The following is a 22,101-nucleotide window of genomic DNA, read 5'->3' as shown; positions in this document are numbered from 1 at the left end:
TAAAAACGGGTTACATGCATCTTTATTCAGTTACTCTGATAGCTAATAAAAAGCTTCCATATTATAGCGAATTCCCCAAATGTTTCCCCATTAACATAGCTGAGAACAACGGAGCCTGTGGCAGTCTGGTTGGCCCGCGGGCTTTACAGACCCGCCTCCTGGAGGTGGACCCGGTGGGCGCTGTCTTTGCTGCGTCTGTCCGAGACACGCTGTTCATCCCGGCAGAGCCTGGTCTGGTCTGGGGCTCCGGCACCTGGTGTCTCCCTGCTGCCCACTCCTCGTGGTTGCCTCGCCCTCTCGCACTACCAGGAGGCGGCGGGACTGCGGGGCTGCGGCCTGCTTTCACGTCCCTCTGTGTCCTCTGCTCGTGTGCTCGAGTGTCAGGTGGAAGATGTCATGCCCAGAGCACACAGAGCTGGGCAGGTTCAAGGTTCATCCGCTGTGCCCTCCCTGCTCTGGGAGTTCTGCAGAGCGCCGTGGCCTCCTGTACACCTCAGTCCTGTACATGGGGAGCGGGTGGCCTGGAGGGGCCCACAGAGCCCCCTGTGCCCAGCCTCGTGCAGCACCGCCTCTCAGGTTGGACGTCCCCTCCTGCTGGCACAGACGACGATGGGGGTAGTTGTGGGGCCTGCTGTCCTGGCTACTCGGCAGATGTATGACAGGCTGCTCATCTGTACGAGGGGACAGATGTGTGCCTGAGTGTGATGTCGTGGGGGCAGTGTTCTGAGGGTGGCTCTCGAGGACACCCGGGCGCAGGGGTGAGATCTGGCTGGCATGCTCCAGCCCCTAGTCTGGATGGGATGCCCGCCTCTCCCGGCACTGCTGGCCATACTCCTCCTTCGCACAGCAGGTCGCACACACACCTCTGCTTCCTGGGATCGTCCCCGTGTTGCTTGGAGGGCTTGAGGCTGATCGTTTCCCAGGTTGCTCTCGTCCGGCTCCTTGCCTCTCTCTCCTTCCCACCACCCTTCATTGCTGCCCGTGGTCTGTGCTCCCCGAATGCCGAGTCCACTGGCCCCCGGCTCCCTCCTGGTTCTCTCCCCTGGTTGGGGGCTGCCCGAGGGAAGAGCCCCAGGCAGGAGCCCCCACGCTGCAGAATGGCGCAGTGGACGGGGCTCCCTTGGCTTCTGTCGCCTTATGTGCTCTTCACAGGTCAGCCTCTGGGGTATGGTGGCGCCTTCTAGACGAGGATACCGAGCCCCAGGGCTTCAGTGACGTAGCTGGGGCTGTAGTGCTAGTAAGGCAGAGTGAGGACACTGTCCGGGTCCTGTGGGTAGTGGGGTCCTCATGCGGAGACGGGGACGGACCTGTATTGTAGATTCCCTCTTGGCATTAAAATGTGCGCATCCTCCTTCAGCCTCTTTGGACCTTTCCCTGGGCGACGGGGGTGGTGACCGTGTTGGCCGGTGGCAGATACTCATGTGGGATGTCAGGAGGCAGCCCGTGGTGCCCACTCAAGGCCTGAACGCTCGTACTGGGTTGCTGCTGGCATGTGCAGGTGCTTGCTGGGCAGCGGGGGCTCTTCGCAGTGGCGCAGGGCAGGCGGGACCAGGCCGGGCTCCGCGGACACTGGCGTTTCAGGTGCTTCCTCTGGGGAGTGCCCTGGATTCCCAGGGACTGGGTGAAGGGGAGAAGCATGTGGCCTGGGTGCCAAGACTCAGCTGTCACCGCTGAGAACTTGGACACTATCGATGCACCTGAATTGCTCCCTGTGTCAGAGGCTGGAAATCAATGTTTACTAATTGCTATGGATCATGTTGCTAAAGAGCTAAGGGCCGCTCTCTTCCTACCCGCACGGCCGCTCTTCGGTTGGGAAGCGTCAGGCGAACCCTCAGCTGGGACTGGGGGAGCCCCATTCAGGTCGAAGCCGCCACCTCGTCTGCAGCCGAGCTCGTGTTCTCAGGGTGGGAGCGGCCTAGAGTCTGGAGTAAATTCATTGCTGTTGCTTTAACTGCTGGTCTCACACATGCTTGCAAGGACGTTGTTGTCTTGTAAAATGATGCATCTTCCTCCTGCATCTGCAGATCCATATCGACATCCCTCGCATGAGTCCGGAAGCGCTAATTCTTCAACCCAAAGTGACGGAGGTAAGAGCCGGCGTCTGGGCGTTTCCCTCTGTTGGGGTGGTGGGTTCCCCCGGAACTAGGGAGGCGGTTGGTGCATTTGGGGTGCGTACCTGCTGTGGGTTTGGGGGTAGCCTGTGGGAACATAGTCATAGACAGGAATCGCTGGTGGTTCTTCAAATATTTTGTGTGTAATATTGATGCGTGTAAAGGACACGGACGTGTGCAGGTAGAGATCGTGCTCGTGTTCACCCCCACCGAGGGCCGAAAACCCCACTCATGTTGGACCCCTTGCGTGGGAGCTTTTGGAGCTGCTCCCGGTTCTCACCCCGCTCTCGAAAGGCCCGTAGGACGTGACCAGCCTCCTGACTCTGTGATTGCGCACGACCTCAGCGTGCGTCGTGTGCTGTTGTGGCCAGTCCGTGTCTGGGAAGCAGTGGGGGCCGCCTCCTTCCTCCGGTAGCCTTGTCCTTCGGCAGCTTGTGTTTCCCTCCACATTGTTTTCTCAGACTCAGCCGATCTGGTGGCCGGTTGTAGAACCGTCATTTAAATATCGCACCCTTTCTGCGGCCTTCTCCTGCTGCTGGACATTTGGGTGTCAGGGATCTTCTGGGATCAAGGCCTTCCAGCATGTTCTCGCGGGTGCCCACAGGCAGGAGTTTCTCTGGGGTGTTGCCGAAGACGGGGACCGGTCGTGTGATGGGGTGTGGGCCTGTGGAGCCCGCAGGATGGTGTCAGCGCGCCCCCCGGTGGGCTGCACTCCTCACGTGCTCGCCCGCGGAGTGTGAGGTCTGCGCTCCGCAGCCCCCTGGGGACTGCCCGCCTCGTGTCCCTGAGGCGCACATTCTTGTTGTGGCCTCCATCTCCGTGTCTCTCGTGCCTCACGGCGTAAGCACCTCTTCCCGTATTTATGGGCTTCTCTGTGTCCCCTCCTCTGCGACATGCTTGATTCTGTCTTTTGCCCATTTTTCTTTTGGGTTGTTGATCAAATTTTTTTTTCAAAGATTTTATTTATTTGTTTGGCAGACAGAGATCACAAGTAGGCAGAGAGGCAGGCAGAGAGAGCGAGGGAAGCAGGCTTCCTGCTGAGCAGAGCCCGATGTGGGGCTCGATCCCGGGACCCTGAGATCATGACCTGAGCTGAAGGCAGAGGCTTAACCCACTGGGCCACCCAGGTGCCCCTCTTGATCTAACTTTTTATTGGCTGGTGATCTTTATATGTTAGGGATTCTAAATCTTTGTCAGTTTGCATGTCACACATGTCCTCTCCCATGCTGAGGCTACTTCTCACTTCCTTCTTGGTGGCTGTTGGTGACTGGAAGTTCCTCATTTCCGTGTGGTCAGACTTCTTCGTGTCTTCTTTATGGTTAGCGCTCCTGCGCTTTTCTTTTTTCTTTTCTTTTAAGATTTTATTTATTTATTTGACAGAGACACAGCAAGAGAGGGAACACAAGCAGGGGGAGTGGGAGAGGGAGAAGTAGGTTTCCCGCCCACTAGGGAGCCCGATGGGGGGCTGGATCCCAGGACCTTGGGATCATGACCTGAGCCAAAGGCAGATGCTTAACGACTAAGCCCCCCAGGTGTCCCTTGTGTGCTTTTCTTAAGAAATCCCTACGTACTTCGCACAGTGCCTTTTGCACGTTCTCACCTGAAAGTTTTAACATTTACTCTCCACACCTGCACGTTCCACGCGGCTGTCATTGCCAGCTGTGCACCTCGTGAGGCAGGAATCCAGTGACTTTGCCCATGACGTGACCTGTCAGGCCTGGCCTTGTGCATGGCCTCCACCTCGTCTGCCCGTATGTGCAGCCTCCCGTCTGGCGCTCGTCCTTCTCACACTCGCACACGTTTCCATGGGCTCTGTTTTGTCCAGAATTCAAGGCGTTTTCCGTCAACACCACAGCCTCCAGTGAGCTGGGCGGCGTGCGGCATGTCCCTGTGCGCGGGTGGAGCCCCAGCTCCCCCTTTCCTGCTAGGTCTCCGGCCCGCATGCGCCCCCCTGGGCCTTGTGGTCACCCGGCCCCAGCTTCCGTGTGCCCCGTTGGCGTTTACTGTCTGCTGGTCGTGTGCTGGGTGCTGCATGGAGTCTGGGGACCGGAGGGGGGACCTCTCCGTGAGATATAGTCCGTGTTCTCAGGAACCTGTGGGTTCTCCACGTTCCGGGCTGTTCCAGCGTCGGTGTAGAATGTGCTCCGGGAGATGTTTTGGGTATGTTTTATTAGAGTCATTCTTACTTACCGTATTTTTTGTTGCTATTATAAACAGTATCTCTTTATTTTTTTTTTTAAAGATTTTATTTATTTATTTGACAGAGAGAGATCGCAAGTAGGCAGAGAGGCAGGCAGAGAGAGAGAGGAGGAAGCAGGCTCCCCGCCAAGCAGAGAGCCTGATGCGGGACTCGATCCCAGGACGCTGAGATCATGACCTGAGCCGAAGGCGGAGGCTTAACCCACTGAGCCACCCAGGCGCCCCAAACAGTATCTCTTTAAAAGGGAATTTTTTTCACGTTTGAAATATTTGCTTTGCCTCTTAATTGCTCCTGTAAATGTACTTTTAAACTTTACTATCTGTCGTTGTCTGTTTGTTAAGTTTGTTGAACACAAATCCTGGATTATGAAAGCAAAAGTACTTCTAGATTATAGGACACAAAGGGAGAAGATTAGTCTTCCACAGAAGTAGTCATTTTGAGACAATTCTTTTTGATTGTCTTTTTTAGCAGTTGTACCTACTGCATCTGGAAGATAAGAGATAACATACAGTTACCTGTCTTTCACTCATTTTTTTTAACGGGACACAGAGTCGGCCACAGACCTTCGGTTGATTTCATTTTTCTGTTTTTCCCGACACTCGACACCTTCCTTGTAGAGCAGAGCTCACAGGCTCTGGGTTCCGGAGCTGGGGTGCAGTCCCCGCGGCTGGTGTTCACGGGTCTGCTTGTCTGTGACATCCTGGGACCCTGGTCCCGTTGCTTTGAGGTGCCTCTCCCCCAGCAGCTGGTCTCTCTCTGCTACAAATGCTTTCTCGCTTTGTGCTCGTGCACGTCCCCTGGAGCTGCGGACCCTGCCCAGGCGTGCGGGGAGTGATGCGATAAGTAAGGGGCTTCAGGAAAGCTGTGGTCTTGGGATGGGCAGTAGGCAAACCCGGTTCTGGTATCTGGCATTGCAGAGGCTCGGCCCGGGGGTTTCTGCTACAGACAGCCCGTGGCCGACCGCACAGAGTGTTTTGTCTCAGGCCCGAGCTTGCTGGCCGTGAGGCATCTGCTCCTCTGGCCTTGGCATCCCCCTTGGGGCCCCAGCCGGCTGCTCTGTCTCGCTGTCTGCATCACATTCGTCTCGGGGCAGCAGGAAGGAGGAGACGTGCAGAGAAGGACGTGCCCTTCCCTTTCCAGCTCGTCTGTAGAAGTCGCTCGCGGTTCTTCTCTTATTCCGCGACCAGAACTGAGTCATGGGGCTGAACTTGGCTGTATGGACCTGGGAAAATGTCACTCAGACTGTAGTTGGTCCGCATGCCTCCCTGAAGGCGGGGGCTTCTGACTGCTTGGGACGAGGGGTTGTGGCACGTCTTCCCGTCCGTCCACACGTTCTCTCATTCATTCAGCAGAGGGGCCCAGTTCTGCTCCGGAGCCCCTCCCCCTCCCCCTCTCCCCATCCTCTTCCTCTTGTGGCTTCACTGAGGTCTAGTGGACGGACAGTAAAATTCGCCCATTTGAAGTGTATAGTTAGATTACTTTTGATACCTGCATGTAGGAATATGACCACCACCTGAATCATGATCTAGAACATTCCCATCACCCTGCGAAGTTCCCTTTGCTGTCAGCCTCCGTCCCCGCTGGTGCCTCTGTGAAGTACTCCGCCGCTTTCTGTCTCTAGAGTTTGGCTTTTTCAGAATTTCCTGCAGGTGGCATCCCACGGATCGCAGCCTTCCACGAGTGGCTTCTCTTGGTGCTCAGACACTTGTCCCCGTTGTCCCGTGGTCCCACCAAGCAGGACTCCGTGGTCTGCACGTGTTCCTCAGTGTGCTTATGGGTTCGCCAGTCCTCGGTGGCCGCTTGGGCTCTTCCCACGCGCGCGCCATTGCCGGTTTGCTGTCGGCCTTCTGGCAGAGCGCCAGCGAGGGGATGTGTCCCCCGTGCTGAGTGCCGAGCGGGACGGCGGCTGTGCGGGCCGTGTGTGTGGGTCCGCTTCGTGAGAAACTGACACTCATTTCCACGGGGGCCGTCCCAGTCCGCGCCCCCGCCGGCAGGGACGTGTCCTTGTCAACACGCGGTGTCACCAGCCGTTTCAGTTTTTGCTGGCGTTCAGCGGGTGTGTGGCGGTACCCTCCGGGGCTCCCATTTGCAGTTCCCTGATGGCTGAGGACGTTGAGTGTCTTTACATGTGCTGATTTGTCGTGTGTAGGTCTTCTTCCATGACGCGTCTGTTCCATTTTGCTCACTATTTAATTGCTTTTCAGACCTTTCACTTGCTTGTTCCCTGGGCGAGCTCAGCCTGGAGGTCCTGATTTCGTGGAGGCTCAGCTAGTTTGGAGGCCTCAGGACATGCCTCACGGCTGCTTGGAAGGTCTTGAAGTGAGCAGCGTGGATGGCGGGGCGGGTGGCCATGGCCCGGCCGCTCCCGGCCGGAGAGCAGGAGCGCGGCTGAGGCCACCAGCCTTGGTCAGGAGGTCACCGCCCCTCCCCCAGGTCCGACAGGTCCCAGGAGGACGGCAGACCGTCCAGCTCCGGTGCGTCAGGCAGCGTGTGACGCGGAGCCACTGCTCGTGGCTACCTGTCGAAGGGACGGCTGACAGGATTCCTCTTTCTCTCACCCGTGACCTCGGAGTGTCTGGTTCCCTCTGGGCCTTCAGGTCTTTCTGGAAGGTTGTCCTGTCAGAGGTGCGGTCTCTGATGCTGTTCTCACGGCGCCTCCTGTGGGACTGTGTCTGACTCCTTGTCCCGCTGTGACTCGCCCTGCCTGTTTGTCCCTCTGGAGGGCGGCGATGGGCCCCGGCTGTGTCTCGGGTGCCTGGAGCATCTCCTGGAACCCCATGGGATTTAGGAGATTTTGTTGAATTGATAATTAATGTTTTTATCCAACGTTGTTTGAAAGTAAAATTCTTAACTTTTTGGCCCCCTGTTTTTTTGACTTTTTTTTTTTACCCTTCTGTCCAGTGTTGAACAAAGTAGATCTGTTACATTGAAAAAGATGAATTCTGAGCAGTGGCCCCACAGCTATGGTGGTGGGTACGGCGAGTTTATTAGAAGGACCGTATTCAAATACAGCCGTTGGACCTTTTCCACTGAGAAGTTCATCATCTACCGAGTGCCTTTGCCTCCGTGCTTATTACATTATCTGCCCTCTGGTTATCTGCTTCTTAGAGCAGTTTCACAAATTAGGGAAATAAGATGCTTTTTCCAATTAGCCATGCAGAAGTGATGTCTCATTACATTTCAACAGACGCAGAGGATAATGAAACACGCAGGCTTTTTAAGCCACATTATTTATGTGCAGTTTTTAGAATTAGGGTGATGAGTTTTCTGTGGCCCTGAAGGATGGACATTTTCTAGGAGGCACATAGCGGTGGGGCACGGGGGGCGTTCAGAGCGGGCTCCTGCCCGCGGCTGTGCACTTCCTGTGCTCTCGTATGGACACGTGTGGGCCCTGCCGCCCTGCCCACAGCTGGGCCGGTAGTAGCCAGAGGAAGACCGCTTTGGAGGCTCTGGAGTTGGCTTTGGCCACCCACGATCTGGGACCACATCCAAGTGGGTCCCTGGCATTTGCACACGGAGGGCTCCTCAGCAGTCCGCTCTGTGTGGCCGACCCCCCTGGACCTTGGCCCGAGCCGCCAGGTCAGCCCCACCTGTTCCTGGCCCGGCTGGCCCGGCGGTGTCCCTGTGTTTCCCACTGCAGCCCAGAGTCTCGGTCCCATTAGAACTTGCTCGGAGGGGCAGCAGCCTGCACGCCGGTGTCTTCCATCCCGGCTGCCTGGCACGGGTCTGTTGGGTCGACTCAGCGAACCTGTGAGCTCTCTGCCGGGATTCTGGCCGGGACTGGGCACCCGGCTCTGTCTTGTCAGACTGAGGACGTGGCCTGGGGTCCCCTTCCTCCCGCGGTCCCTGTGGTGGTGCCCGGTGCGTGGCACGGCAGCTGAGTGATGCCACGCGGACTCACACGGGCCTCCCGTGTGGGTGTTCTGTGGGTCCTTCTACAGGAGAGGTGGCGCTGGACAGTCCTGCAGGCATTAGGCACGCCCCGTGCCCTCCCTGCCCGCGGCTCCTTCCTCCCCGTCTCTCCACTTGGGCCCGTAATTGAGCTGTTCCCTCCCCAGGGGTGGGGATGCGTTTGTGAGCGCCCAGAAGTACTTGTTTGTTATAGAATTAGTTCACTAAACTCTCCTAGTGTGAGTTCTGGGAATTCGATCGCTAGATCTTTCCTTTTTTGTCTCTGTTTTTATGGTACAACATATCAGACCAGAGGTTCTGTAACATTTATGTTTAGATTCAAAGAGACAAGTAAGCATTGACTTACAGGTGCTGTTCGCGGAAGGGGGAGCAAGAGCTGGTGTCTGTGAGGCCCCCGTGGCCCTCCCCACGCGCCCCCATGTCCCTCCCCACGCGCTCCCTGTGTCCTCCCCATGCGCCCCCTGTGTCCCTCCCCACGTGCCTCCCTGTCTCCCAGCAAGTGACCATTTGCAAGTGGCCGTTCTCTTGTATTTTGGTTAACTAGTCTCTTGATTTTCTGTCTGGTTTTGTTATGTGTTTATATGTGTGCATATGTTTTTGCCTTTTTTAGTTTTCATTTTCTGATGGGATTATTCTAAATATATTCGTGGTGGCTCTTTCTGTCGTAGCCCTTGGTTTGTTGCCTGGAGCTGGCGTTCCTGTCCCAGCGCCACGTCGCTCTCCGCGGTGTGGTCTGTGTGCGGCTCCCTCCAGTCTCACGCTGCTCGAGCACTCAGGCCATTCGCACCGGGTGTGTTTTCTCGGTGTCGCTGGGCACGTTCCTGTGAGTGGGGTGTGCACGTACAGGGCCCCTTTGGGGTGTGTGCGGGGAGGGGCGCCGGGGGCTGGCTCAGGTGTGCACAGGTGACACTGACTGGGGCGCTGTCCCTCACCTGGACTTGGGATTGTCAGGCTGAGGCACCTGTCCTGCCTCGGGGCATGAAGTGGTGTTCCCGTTGGCCTTTTAACTTTGACTTACTTAAGTGCACGTGAAGTCGGGTATTTTTTCGTAGGTTTTTTGGCCCTTTGTGTTTCTTCTCTTGAGAAATGCTTTTGTTCCATATTTCTCTCGGGTTTGCTAGTTTGTTCTGTTGATTTAAAGGAGTTCTCAGTCTGTTCCGGAAGCTAATTCTGTTTAGATGTGGATGGATACGAGCCTCTCCCTTCCGGTTGCGGCTTGTTCCTTACTCTGTTGGTGAGGAGACATTCATGATTCACTGTGGCTACTTCCGCGGTCTTTGCCGTTATGATCACACCTTTTTACAGCTGTTTCTATTTTCTCAAGATTTGTTTATTTGAACGAGGGGAGGAGAGAGAGTGCACACACGTTTTGGGGAGGAGCAGAGGGAGAGGGCGAGAAACTCGAACTCCGTGCTGAGTGCAGAGCCTGACACAAGGCTCGATCTCACAACCCCAAGGTCACCACCTGAGCCTAAACCGAGAGTCGGACACTTAACCAGCTGTGCCACCCAGGCACCCCGGCTTTTTGCACCTGAAGACATTCTTTTTAACCTCATGATTTCAAAGAAGTCTGAGTCTTTCTTCCAGAGTTTTGAAGTTCTGCCCTTTACATTTAGGGCCACAGTCTGTTTGGAATGGGCTTCGTGTGTGTGGAGTCGGTGTGGCGGTCTGATTTCTGAGCACCTTCCCGCGTGGATAAGCTGTTGTAGCCCCCCTCCTCCTTGGATCGGCTCGGCCTTAAATCAGGATTCCATACATAGTGCGCTCCGTCTGGGCTCTCCTGCCTTCTGCCGGCCTGTCCATTTGTCCCCGTGCTGGCTTCCGAGCTCTTGCTGTCCTGCAGGCTGGGCCGCCCGTGCATTGTTCTTGTTTCTGGGCTGTTCGTGGAAATGTACAATCAGCTCGTTAGTTTCATGAAGATCCCAGAAATCACATTGAATCTGCCCATCAGTTGGAGAGAATTCATGTTTTGTTTTTGCATTTCTTTAGTTCTCTGGATCCTTTTATTTTTAACAGTGTTTTCTTTCTTGGCTTCCTGTGGTATTCTGAGGAGGCTGCTGGCTTTTGCCCGCGAATCCTCTGTCCGGCCCGTCTCCCCGACCTCTTTCATCCGTTCTCGTGTTCTGTGTGTGGATGTGGTTGAAGATTTGGAGAAGGGGATCTTACTACTCGTGAATAGCGGCAGTTTCTTTTTTTTCTATTTTGATACATGCTTTGTTTTGTTTTGCTGGCTAAGACTCCTACCCCAGCACTGAATACAGTCATTCCCGGCATCGTTCCTGACCGTAACGGGAGGCCTGTTCCCACGGTGCCGGCCTGGGATGGTTACTCTAAGCCTTATGGACACTTTGTCATGTGAGGGGCAGTGCCTTGCCCGTGGTGTTAAGCTTTATCCGGCCCTTTCCCCCGTCATCTGGTAGGAGAATTCATTTTTGCCTCCTTATTCTCTTAATGTGGTGGATTTATTTGTAGACTTCCTGGTATCGAGGGAGTGCGTGTTCTAGAAGTAAATCCGGGTGGCTGGGGGTGGGCTGTTCCGGGGCTTGGCAGGAGCAGGTCAGTGGCCGTCTCACGTGCTGCACCTCCAGAAGGGAAGTCTGGTCACTCCTGAATTTGAAAACTGCTTCTTTCTGACTGGTCCCTGATTCTTCGGGACGCTCTGGCGTATAGCCGTGTCTGTTGTGTCGGGTATTTGGTCTGGTAACAGTGACACTGTGATGTTTTGTTTGAAAGTGCTTTGAGTGTAGTGAGACATCTGTGCCTTTGCTAACCTCATCAAACACCTGTCGTGAGCACAGAATGTGGGGCGTAAATTGTCACGTTTGAAGGAGGTGAGTGTCAAGTAATTCACACACCACACATGGCCTCATCGCCTGCTTTCAGAGAGCTCTACGTTATTAATTAGCGTTGTGACACATCGTCAGTGGCCGTCTCAGTATGCCTAGCGTATATTTTATGTGGTAGGTGGCTGCCTTGTAACCCACATTTTGTCACGGGCTCTCACTTGGTGTCATTCATCAGGGGGTAGAATTCATGTGGGGCCGGTGTTCCTTGGATCATGTTGCACACGCTTGCGCCGTGATAACTTCTTTCTGGGCCACGTTGTTCCCGGGTTTCCAGGGATGTGAGCCCCCCAGTCCTCCCAGCAGGACGGTGATGATGTCGCTCCTCGCACGGAGACGGTCTCCACGGTGCTTTGTGTGCTCTAAAGTCATGTGGCTCACGCATACGGTAAAAGGTTTTCAGATTTCTGAAGTCAGGTTTTTGTGAGTCCTCATGAGCACAGCGACGTTTTTGGGTTCAGTGTATTTCGTTTTTTAGACTGCAGAGTGGCTCGGCTCCCGGAGCGCCCCATGGGGTTGGCCGGGCCGGGTCCTGCCTTGGCGGGTCTGTGGAGAGCACAGCACGTTTGCAGAATGAAGACGGGGCCCTCTTGAGCCCCTCCCGGGAGCCTTCTGTGCAGGAATGTCCTTTGAGTTTTTCAGGAGAAACCTTTCTTGGTGCTTGGGTGCCTGAAGTCCGGCAAGCGAGTGAACGGGGAATGCCTGTCGGGTTTGCATTTTCTCAGCCCCGGTGGTAAGGTTAGCAAGTCTTTTATTGCTGTTGCCCGGTGTGAGTCCCTTTGTAGAAAAGATACTTCAGGAAGAGTTGAAAGTTTGAACTACTTTTAATGAATTCTGAGTCTTTAGCAAAGACAAGCACATCAGGGATGTTAACAGAACTTTAATAGCAAGTAAGATCCAATGTGTATCGTTGTTGGAGCCATTTCCGGTCGTTCTGTGTTTTCACTGAGCGCCCCCGTACTCGCGGGGCTCCCTGCTTGTTGTCCTCTGGCAGATGATGCCGCTGCTCAGACTGACAGCACATTATTTATTCTTGAGCTGGTGCGCTGCGACGGAGCTCCCTCCCGTCTCCACGCCGGCTCCTGCGGTCGCCCCTGCGAGCAGCTGCCGTGTTTCCACCTGTCCCGCGGCGGCGGCCCCTGAGACACCCGAGTCTCCGGCAGATGGCGTGGTGGGGGCTGTGACCCCCTGAGGAAGTGCGAGTGCACACACAGGCCTGGGTGTGGTCTCTGTCCTCAGCACTGGGCTGTCGAAGGGTGGCCACGGACAGGAGTGCAGGAAGCAGAAGGGGTCCTGTCTTGTCATCCATCTAGTCTGTGTGTGTGTGTGTGTGTGTGGGTGGGTGGGTGGGTGGTGCCAGCCTTGTTCCGGCCGTGTGCAGAGCCGGAGGGCGCAGCCCCGATCAGGGTGCTCTGTGGGGACACTTGAATCTGGAGGATGACACTGAATTGCTGATGCTGCCCCATGTCCCAGTTCTGGGAGCCTCTGTTTCCCGACCGGGTCCTCCAGCAGCCTTGTGGGAAGAATGTCCTGACTCCCGGGCTGGGGTGTCCCACCTCCCCCATGGCCCTGCGTTGTGCCCTGCTGGCAGGCTGTGCAGGCCCGGGGGCCCCAGCGGTGCCTGTGGTGCCGGCCACAGTGTAGATGCTGGAGGGAGGCTTCCAGCTCCAAGCTCAGCCGCCCTGGCCACGTGGCAGCCGTGCTGTCCCGGCGCCTCCCTGTGCCGGCCCCGGGGCAGGGGCTGGACAGGTGCTCGCCCAGGGCCCCACGCCCACCCCCCCCCCCGGGCTGCCGCTGGCTCGCTCCGCTGGATTCCTGGCTTGGCGCCTCTGGCTTTTGGCCCTTGACTCCGGTGACCTGCTGGCTCCTGCTTTGCCTTGGCGGGACTTCTCGCTAGCTCTGGCCTCTGTCCCTCTGGGGAATTTGGCCTGGTCAGTGGAAGGCCTGGCTGTGGCCAGAGCACCCTGTGTTCCTGGCGCCTTCCTTTGTAGGGCGCGGGAGCACGGGCAAGAGCTTCTCGTCCTCGGGGTTGCCCCGTCGGCGTGGGCTGACCTCGGTGACTGTCCTTCAGAAGAGTCCTCTAACTTTGTGTGTAGTTGAGACCGTGTCGGAGCGAGGGCCCTGGGGATAGAGCAGGCAGCAGGCGCGAGTGCCAGTGCCAGTGCCCAGTTTGCCCCCAGGCCCATCGCTGGGTGTGAACTCAAGGGAACTGGTGCTTGTACCCCTTAAAGGGTCACGTTGTTGACTTTGAAAACACCTGCTCAGAAACGGTGATAGGAAGGCCCTTGGGTGCTGCCTCTTGCCAGCCTGAGTGCAGGAGCTCGGAGGGGGCTTGGCGCGCGCTGTGAACGGGAGCGGCGGGTGTCGGGCGCAGCTGAGAAGCCCCCTGGCGCGCATCCGCCCGGGTTGGGAACGGCGGCCCCTTGCCTTACGACTTGCTCTCAGTGATGTCTCGTCTCTGGGGAGCTCATTAGGATGACAGGCAAATGGAAAAATATTTTCGGGGTAACCCTCAGAGGTCCTGTCCTGATGTGCTCACGGTCACCCTTGCTGTCCTGGTCCTTGTGGCGGGGGCGGGATATAAGGTGGGGCGCGCTGTCACTTGGGTCTTCACAGACCTTGTTGGGGACGGGGCCGAGAGTCCCTGAGACGGGAGCTGGCAGAGGGAGGCCGTGGGCACCCTGGGACCCCACGGGACAATCTTGGGTGGTTCGGGGAGGGAGTTCTGACTGATGCCGAGCGACTCGGACTCAGACCTGTGTTCGTTGTCGTGATCTCAAACACAAGCAAAGCAAAGTTGGATGACGTGATTTAAGACAAAAGATCCAGGATAAAATTGCAGTCAGTGAAGAGAAAAAAACAAAGAGAAAGCAGCCCTCAGCCAGCAACGGCGCGCATCGTTTCCGATGTGGGCCTCGTCCTGCCCGTCAGCTCTGCAGCCCGGCCTGTGGTAGCCCCCAGAGCAGCCCCGAGTGGACGGGTCAGTCAGGCTGCTGCTAGATTTAGGTCTGAGACAGGTGTCCCGCAGCAGCCCCGTCTCCCGGGGCCACGGGGCCCCTGTCCTGCTCCAGCCCCCGCGGCCAGCCCCCCCTGGAAGGCAGCAGGGCCAGGAGCTTGCAGGGGGCCTGGTTGCGGCTGGAGCTGGGGCACGAGGGACCCATGGGGCCCTCAGGAGGGGCTGCTGGGATTCTGGCTGCCTGTGGGTCCTGCCGGCCCCCTCCGCCGAGACCCCTTCGCCCGGCTCCCCTCCGCGGGACACCGTCCTCAGCTGGCCGCTCAGGACTTTGTTCCCTCCACGTTGCGGATTTATGAGCTCCCAGGGTCACCAGGCGTTCTCCCTACATGGAAATCTTTTCGACATTATTGCAGTGAATGGAAGGTTTTTTCCTCCGGGGAGTCTAGGCAAGGCTGAACCGTCTGTCACCTCGTGCAGGAGACGCTTCCATCCGCCCCCTTGGAGAGGGCGCTGCTGCGGCGCGCTCTGTGGGTGGCGTCTGGCCGAGCCGCGGGCCGACTCGGGCGCGTAGGACTGGGGGTGCCTGCCGGGCCAGGGGTGCGGGCCTGGGGCCTACAGGTGCTCTGGTCGGAGGTGGGGCCACCCATGGCTTCCTGGTGTGTCCCCCGTGTGGCAGGACAGTCTGGCAGGGTGAGGAGAGGCTGAAGGACACTTAGGCTGTTACTTATCTTCTCTTCCCCCCTTCCTGCCAAAGGAACATCAATCCTGGTTTTCTTATTTTTGAAATTAATGGTTATTGTTAGAGGGAAATAATACACGGGGAGACGAGTGGCTGTGGGCGCAGCGCTGTGGTGACAGCAGGAGCCGAGTGCACACTCGGAGCGCGTGTCGGGGCCCAGCGCACGTGAGCCTCACTGTGGCCCGCGTAGGCGACTCCGTCGGCGTGGACGCTGGCGAGCAGCCGGCACGGCGGGCGTCGCTGCCCCGCTCTCAAGCGTCCGGTCGGGCCGGAGGCAGCCTGCAGGCGGCGCGGTCCCCGAGGAGGAAGTGCGGCTGCTTCTCCTGCGGGTGAGGGGGCTGGTGCCGACGGGGCGGCCGTGGGCGCGTTGCCTTGTGCTTGCCTGGTGCCCGCTTCCCGTGCCCGGACCTGGACTTGGGGCAGGAGCGTCTTCTGACGACGAACAAGAGCTCCCTGCGCCCGGGACCGAGTCTTCCCAAGCCCCGCGTTGTCCCCTGGCCTCCTGGCCGCGTCCCCCTCTGCTCTCTGCTCCTCTTGCCTCAGCACCCGCCTTCACAGCGCCGCTCGCCTGTCGCCTCCTTGTCGGGGCTCCCTGTGCCACCTGCTGCCCCCACCGCTCCCCGGAGTGGAGCTGAGTCTCCGTGGCCCCCGGCCCGTTTCGCCTCTTCAGCAAGGGGGGCCCTGACGTCCCCACGGCTTGGCCTCCGAGGAGCTGGGCCCGGAGCACCACTTGAAGGAGAACCAGAAGGGAGACGTGGGTCCGGACCCAGGTGTGGTCTGAGATCTCGGTGCGACGGGAAGGTCCGGGGCCTGCCGGTGGCGCGGACCTCGGAGAGCAGAGGTGGGTGGGGGCTCAGAGAGGAGGGTGCAGGTCCCGGATCCTTCACGCCTCGCTTCAGCCACAGAGAGTTCCAGGGTTTTCCTTGCGCCGGCTCCGTGCCAGGACCGAGGGCACGGGGTGAATGGGATGCAGGACGACCCTTCCTCAGGGGCTCACGGGCGAGTGGCTGAGCCACGGGCTCGGAAGGGGCTGCTGTCCCGGCCAGGGCGGTCCGGGAGGTTGGCTCTCAGGAGGTGGCTTTGGAGCTACGACCTGATGCTGGAGATCTGGGGCAGTGGGGGTGTGGGAGTGGGGCGCTGCAGACAGAAGGAGCCGGTGTAGACGCCTTGGGGTGGGGACAGAAGCGGCTGGTTTGGTGCGGGCGGACCCAGTGGAGGCGAAGAGGTGGGGAAGGGAGTGGCAGGTCCGGCCCCTTGGAGTCGTGGCCAGGAGTTCGCATTTACCCTCCCTGTCTCGGGCAGCCACCGGCGACACATGGTGTGACCTGCTGTGTGTTACCAGGTCCTCTGCCGCTCCGGGGGGTGGGGGGTGCAGGGTGTGAGCTGGGAGACCAGTTAGGAAACTGTCCCAGGGAACCAGACACGAGATGATGGCCACTAGCTGGTGGTGGTGGAGCCAAGAGAAGGGGCTGGGGGTGCCTGTTGTGGGGGGTGCTGCGGTGCTGAGGACGTGAGGGGGCCCCACTCTCTACGGCCTCGAGGCTGGACCCCTGGGGGTGACGACCCACAGGCATGTCTCTCTCTCTCTCTTTTTTTTTCCTAAAGATTTTATTTATTTGTTTGACAGAGACAGCGAGAGCAGGAACACGAGCAGGGGGAGTGGGAGAGGGAGAAGCAGGCTTCCCGCTGAGCAGGGAGCCCCATGTGGGGCGCGATCCCAGGACCATCTCTTTAGGGGCAGAGCCGGATTTGCATCTGTCGTCACAAACCTCCACGGCTGGCCGTGCTCTTTTGACACTTTAGCCCGCCTGTCTTGTTAGAAGCCACTTTTGGGGCACATGGGGGCGGTCAGTCGGTCAAGCGTCTGTCTTCAGCTCAGGTCATGATTCCGGGGTCCTGGGATAAAGCCCCGCATCGGGCTCCCTGCTCAGCGGGGAGCCTGCTTCTCCCTCTGCCTCTCCCGCCTGCTCTGGCCGCTGCTCCCCCCACTTGTGCACCCACGCTTGCTTTCTCTGATAAGTAAATAAAATTTTTTAAAAAAGCCATTTTTGTTTACGCTTGAACCCCTTGTCCCTTTATTTACATGTTACTGGGATTAAAGCCTTAAAAGTATAATTTTCACGTTTTCAAGAGCGATCAAGTAGAGTTAAATTTAAATAATTTGAACTACCTGACGGATAACTCCTTAATTAATGGGAAATCTGAACTCTGAACGTTCTCCCAAGGTACCGCAGACGCAGGGCACTCTTCCGGCTGTGAGCGTGCGGGCTGGCCTGCGCTTCTGGAAGCCCTGCACAGGGGCTCTGATGCAGGGCCAGTAGGTAATCACTGGGTCGTTGGCCCCTTTACAGACGGCTTTGCAGGCACATGCACAGTCTCTTTGGGACCGAAAAGGCTCGGCTGTCCCCTCCTGCCACCTTGCTCAGTCCTGTTTGCCAGATGTGTTTGCCCCTCGTGCTTTCCTCAGTTTCCCCAGGTAGTGTCCCACAGAGCCTGGTCCATCTCAGGACGAGAACTCTCCGTAAGGAAAGCTTCAGGGCTATGTCAGGAGCCCCGGCCAGCAGGTCCCCTCCCTGCTGCTGTCTCAGAGCTGCTTGGCCTCTGGGCCCAGGAGTCTCTCCACTTGCCTGCACGGGCACTGGCCGCACTGAGAAGACCCATGTCCCCTCCGCATTCGTGCTGCACGGGGCCGGCTTGGTCAGCTCGCCAACCTTCTGTGCTGGGAGCGCCAAGGGAAAGCCTGCATTCCTGCTTGTAAGTGGGGTTAGGGTGTGTGTGTGTGTGAGAGAGAGAGAGAGAAAGAGCGAGGGTGGGAGAGAGCATGATAGCGAAGTGCTCTGAAAGTCTGTGGCATAGTTAGAGGGTGGGAGGGCTCCATGGCTGACGTGCTCACTCCCCAAGCTCGTGAATTTGCAAAGCAGGAAAGGAAACTTCTGGGCCCTGAGCTCCAACTTTTCCTCCAGTGCACGCACACACACACAGACCACACACCAGCCCACACACGCACGTACCACACATCCGTGTGTACATACTCCTCACACCTGCGCGCACACAGACACGCACGCACCCATACCTGCCCGCACACCTCCCACGCATCTGTGTACATGCACGTGTGCACACCGGGCCCCCGCTGGTCTCGCGCAGGCGAACCAGTTCGACGCAGCTTGCTCCCCAGAGCTCATCCCGTTGCTGTTTCTTACTGCACGTCTGTCACTTTTCGGCGTTCCGTCCTTTTTGATTTACACATGAAAACAACTCTTGTGGACTACAGCAGACCAGTGGTGGCATTCTGTAATCCTTACGAGACCCCTGTCTAGTCGGACACCAGCACGGACTCCCAGCTCCGCTGCTCCCAGTAAATTGCTTACCCCACCGTGCTGGAGTTTCTTCATTTGTGTGAATCACTGTTTCTGCGTAATGACAGCGCTGCACATCTAACACTCAACACACACTTACCGTGTTTGTTGTCTTGCAGTTTCTGTGCGTCAGGAGTCTAGGCATGTCTCAGCTCACGATCTCCCCAAGTGGCAGTCAGGTGTGGTCTGCGCTGCAGACTCATCCGAGGCTTGACTGGGGAAGGATCCACGTGCAGACCCACATGGTTGCTGGCAGGACTCGTGTCCTGCTACCAGCCTGTGGAGATTGGGCCTGGGTTCCCCGCTGCCTCTCGGTGGCCCTTAGGTCCTCGGCACACGGCCCTTTCTGTGTGCAGCTCACGGTGTGGTAGCCTGTGTCCTGGAAGCCAGCAGGGAGAGCGTCTCCTGGCAGGACGGGTGTCGTCTTATGTGACATAGTCGTGTACATCCTGTCCCCTGGGCAAAGCAGGTTGTAGGGCGTGGTCACACTTGGGGAAGGGACCACAAGAGTGTGTACACCAGAAGGTGGGAGGTGGGGCACAGAGCCGTCTCGGGGCTTGTCTGCTGCATCATCTGACGATGGGGTCGTAATCGTACCGGCCTTAACATCTAGAGGAGGACGAGCTGATTAGAGGCGGTGAGGCCAACAGCATCTCATCGATGTTAGCAGCTGTTGTGTGAGCATGCGAGCACTGTCGTTACTGGGGTTAGGTTGCTTACTAAAGCCCACGTGTTGCACCGTGAAATCCAGGGCTGTCCCCAGTGACTCCTTCCTGCCCTCGAGGCACCCCTCCATCTCTCCTTTGCCCTCAGGGGCTTCCAGAATGCAGTGTGTACCACTGTGGAGCCCTTCCATCCACGTGTTTGTGGGGCTGACACTTCTGCTTTGTTCCCAGCCCTCCTGAGGCCTGGGTGTGGCGACCACAGACGTCCTTGCTGCCCGCAGCGGGTCCCCGACCTGCAGGGTGCTGCCGATAGTGCCCCCTGGCGGCATGAGGGTGTCTGTTGTGGTGTCCTGCTTCCCTTCCAGCCTGGGAGCTGCTTTCAGAGCAGACTGCCCCCGTCTCTGGGTGCCCCGCTGCCCTGTCTCGAGGGGAGCCCTGTGTAGGGGACATGGGCCATGTGAGCAGTGGCCCAAGGCATGGCCCGATCCCATCCCTGGGTGCTCCCGGGGCCATCTGAGTATCGCCCTGTGCCAGGGAAGCAGGCTGTGCTGGGACCGGGAGGAGCCAGACTCTACAAGAGAGGCTCGGGCCACGGCAGGTGGACCCCTGTCTCTTGGCCGATTGTCTTCCCCGTGGGTCTCAGGTGGGGCCCTGCCCGGGGAGCGGACGGTGGGAATGCATCTCCACTATCAGGCTCGCCTGCTCTTGGCCACGTGGTGACGGAGCGTGCGTGCGAGTGAGTCCCCCACCTTGCTGGTTGTCTTTGCTAGAACTTTCTAGTGTGGGATGGAAGTCTGCCAGGAGCTGTACACATGCTTCAGGCTGTCCTTGATGAGATGCTCTGCTGACTTAAGTGGCTCTGCGCTGCTCTGTGTGCTGAGCTGTCACGAGTCTGTCCTGCCTGGTGCGGCTCCTGCTTGGCCTCCGGCAGCCTTGTCCTGCCTGCTCTCTGCCGCCAGTGCGGTCTCGGCGCTGACTGGGCCCTCGCTTCCCTGGCCGGCCTCCACCCTGTGCACGGCGAGGAAAGGCCACGTGCAGTTAGGACACTGTCGCAGGCCTTGCTCGTGTCCAGGTGCCCGGGCAAGGCCGTGACTGCTGCGTGACTGCCCAGGGGCTGGGGTGGGGGTGACTGGGGTCTGCGAGAGGGGTCCTCTCCCCCATGGACCCCGCGTCCCTGTCTGACCACTGGGCCACTGCCCTGGCGGGTCATCAGGGCGAGGGCACTTGATGTGGTGGCGCGGTGCCAGCCCCATGGCGTCTGCACAGATGGGCCACGAGTTGAGTGGTTTTCGTTTTTTTGCTTGTTTGAGTATTCTTGCTAGTTCTCGCTAGAAAGCGGTTGTAGAAGGAGACACGTGTATGGACGTAGGTGCGTGAACGCCTGACTCATTCAGCAGGGGCGTAGCAGCTGCCCCGCTGGGACAGGCTCTGTGCCGAGGCGCCCCGGCCTACGCGGTGGTTACTGGTGCTTGTTGGGAGCAGCAGTGGGTGGGGTCCTCGGGCAGGCACCGGGCTGGGAGCCTGGATTCTAGGGCTGGTGGTGTCTCCCGTTGACCGCGGACCCTGCGTTAAGAGACTTCCCCATCTAGACCCTGGTTCCCCCGCTGCAGAGCTGGGTGGGTACTGATTTGGGGCCAAAAGCTCGGTGACATTTGGGAGGCAGGGCAGTGCAGGGAGGGGCTGACCTCCTCGGAGACACGCAGAATTAGCCCTGCAGGCTGGACTTGTTTGGAAATGAGGCAATTCACGCTCTGTTTGGGCATCTGCTCCTTGAGCCTTCTTAGCCTGTGTGTGAGCCTTCTTAGCCTGAGGCCCAGCTCATCAGCGAGGGTCTTGTAAGGAGAGAGCAGCCTGAGGCCCTGCTGTGTCCAAGGCCTGGGTGACGGAGCGGCTGGTGGGAATGGTGCTGCAGTAGGTCACCTGGTTGGTGAGGACTGTGCGGTGACTAAAACGTCTATTAAAACACCAAACCACCCAAGCGCATGGGTACAGAGAGCAGACTGGTGGCTGACGGAGGCGGGGGTGGTTGTGGGTGAAGTGGGCGGGGGGGGGTCAACAGAAAGGAGGTCAGGGGATGTGGTGTGTAGTGTGCCAGCGTGTCTCAGAGTTGCTAAGAGATCTTCAAAGTCCTCATCGCGAGAAAAGAAATTTGTAGCTGTATGGTGACAGGTGTTAATTAGACTTACATTTATTAAAAAAGATCATTTTTGTAGTACATACCAATATCGAGTTACTATTCAAATATTATACACCTGCAACTAATGGAATGTTAATGTCGGTTCTGCCTCATTGAAATCAATCTGTTTACCATACAAGGGATATTCAGAGCATCTTTCCCTGTATCACCCCCCGCCCCCCACCGTGCCCTCACCCCAGCCCCTTCCCCCCACCATGCTGCCTGACTTCTCTCCATTCACCCATCCGTCCGTGCGTGCACCTGCCCACGCGCCCGCCAGGCCCTCTGCTCTCCTGCCCCTCCACATGGAGGGAGTACGCACCCGGAGGCCAGTGCTGCTTGACCGCCTGACCAAGTGCCGGGCAGCCGTGTGCAGTCTCTGCCTGCAGGGCCTGGGGGAGGCCAGTGTGGCTTCTCTGGGGGCCAGCTCGTGTGGCAGGGCTGAGCCCGGGGCTCAGGGAGACACTGCAGCTGCTTCTAAGTCAGTAAGAAGTTCAGATAGTGGGAATTTTATGAAAAAATTAAGTAGCAATTAATACTTGTTTACAGTTTTACTTTGAATAGTAGAGACAGTGAAAAATGTTGGTTGTGTGTATGTATTTTGAGGGAAAGAATGCATACGTGTTAAAGTTTCTGATGTGTTTACTCTCGCTTCACCACCTGTTCAATTTTCTTGCAGATTTTTGAAAGGATATTGTTTATATGGGCGATACGTCACCCTGCCAGTGGATATGTTCAGGGGATTAATGACCTTGTCACTCCTTTCTTTGTAGTCTTCATGTGCGAACACATAGGTAAGACCATATCATGATGTTTTTTTCTCACAGACTTTGAACGTGAACTTTGGTGGCCTTGCCGCGTTACTATGCACCAATGTTGAGAGGTGCCATTAAGTTAAATGTTGTAATAACAACTGAAAATAGAGAATAATAGTTTTCTCATTGATGCCAGCTTTAAAAAAGTCTGTAAATTCACGTGTTGAACTGCCAAAGAGGACATGAAGATGTGGTTTCTCTTCTTACTGTCGTCTTTGTGATAACACGCGAATGGTGTGGTTTTGCTGGCGTGACCGGCAGAGCGCTGGCTTCCTCGGGGTGGGTGTGGATGGTCGGGTCAAGGTGAGGGAGCGTTAGTCGAAAGTTC

General features: G+C 57.5%; 1 protein-coding gene across 2 annotated transcripts in view; it reads left to right on the top strand.

The window, feature by feature from the left end:
• Nucleotides 1-22,101, top strand: part of TBC1D22A (TBC1 domain family member 22A) — a 308,080-nt gene that overhangs the window by 95,343 nt on the left and 190,636 nt on the right. Inside the window, exons 7-8 of one of the 2 annotated variants that reach the window (XM_080811152.1) lie at nucleotides 2,025-2,087; nucleotides 21,638-21,752. In XM_080811152.1, coding sequence (XP_080667278.1) covers nucleotides 2,025-2,087; nucleotides 21,638-21,752 — 178 coding nt within the window. The remainder of the gene's footprint in view (nucleotides 1-2,024; nucleotides 2,088-21,637; nucleotides 21,753-22,101) is intronic. The other variant, XM_080811153.1, reaches the window with a different exon arrangement.

This window comes from Martes martes (assembly GCF_963455335.1).
Source record: "Martes martes genome assembly, chromosome: 8".
NCBI lineage: Eukaryota > Metazoa > Chordata > Mammalia > Carnivora > Mustelidae > Martes > Martes martes.
This window is presented reverse-complemented; position numbering and strand designations above follow the sequence as displayed.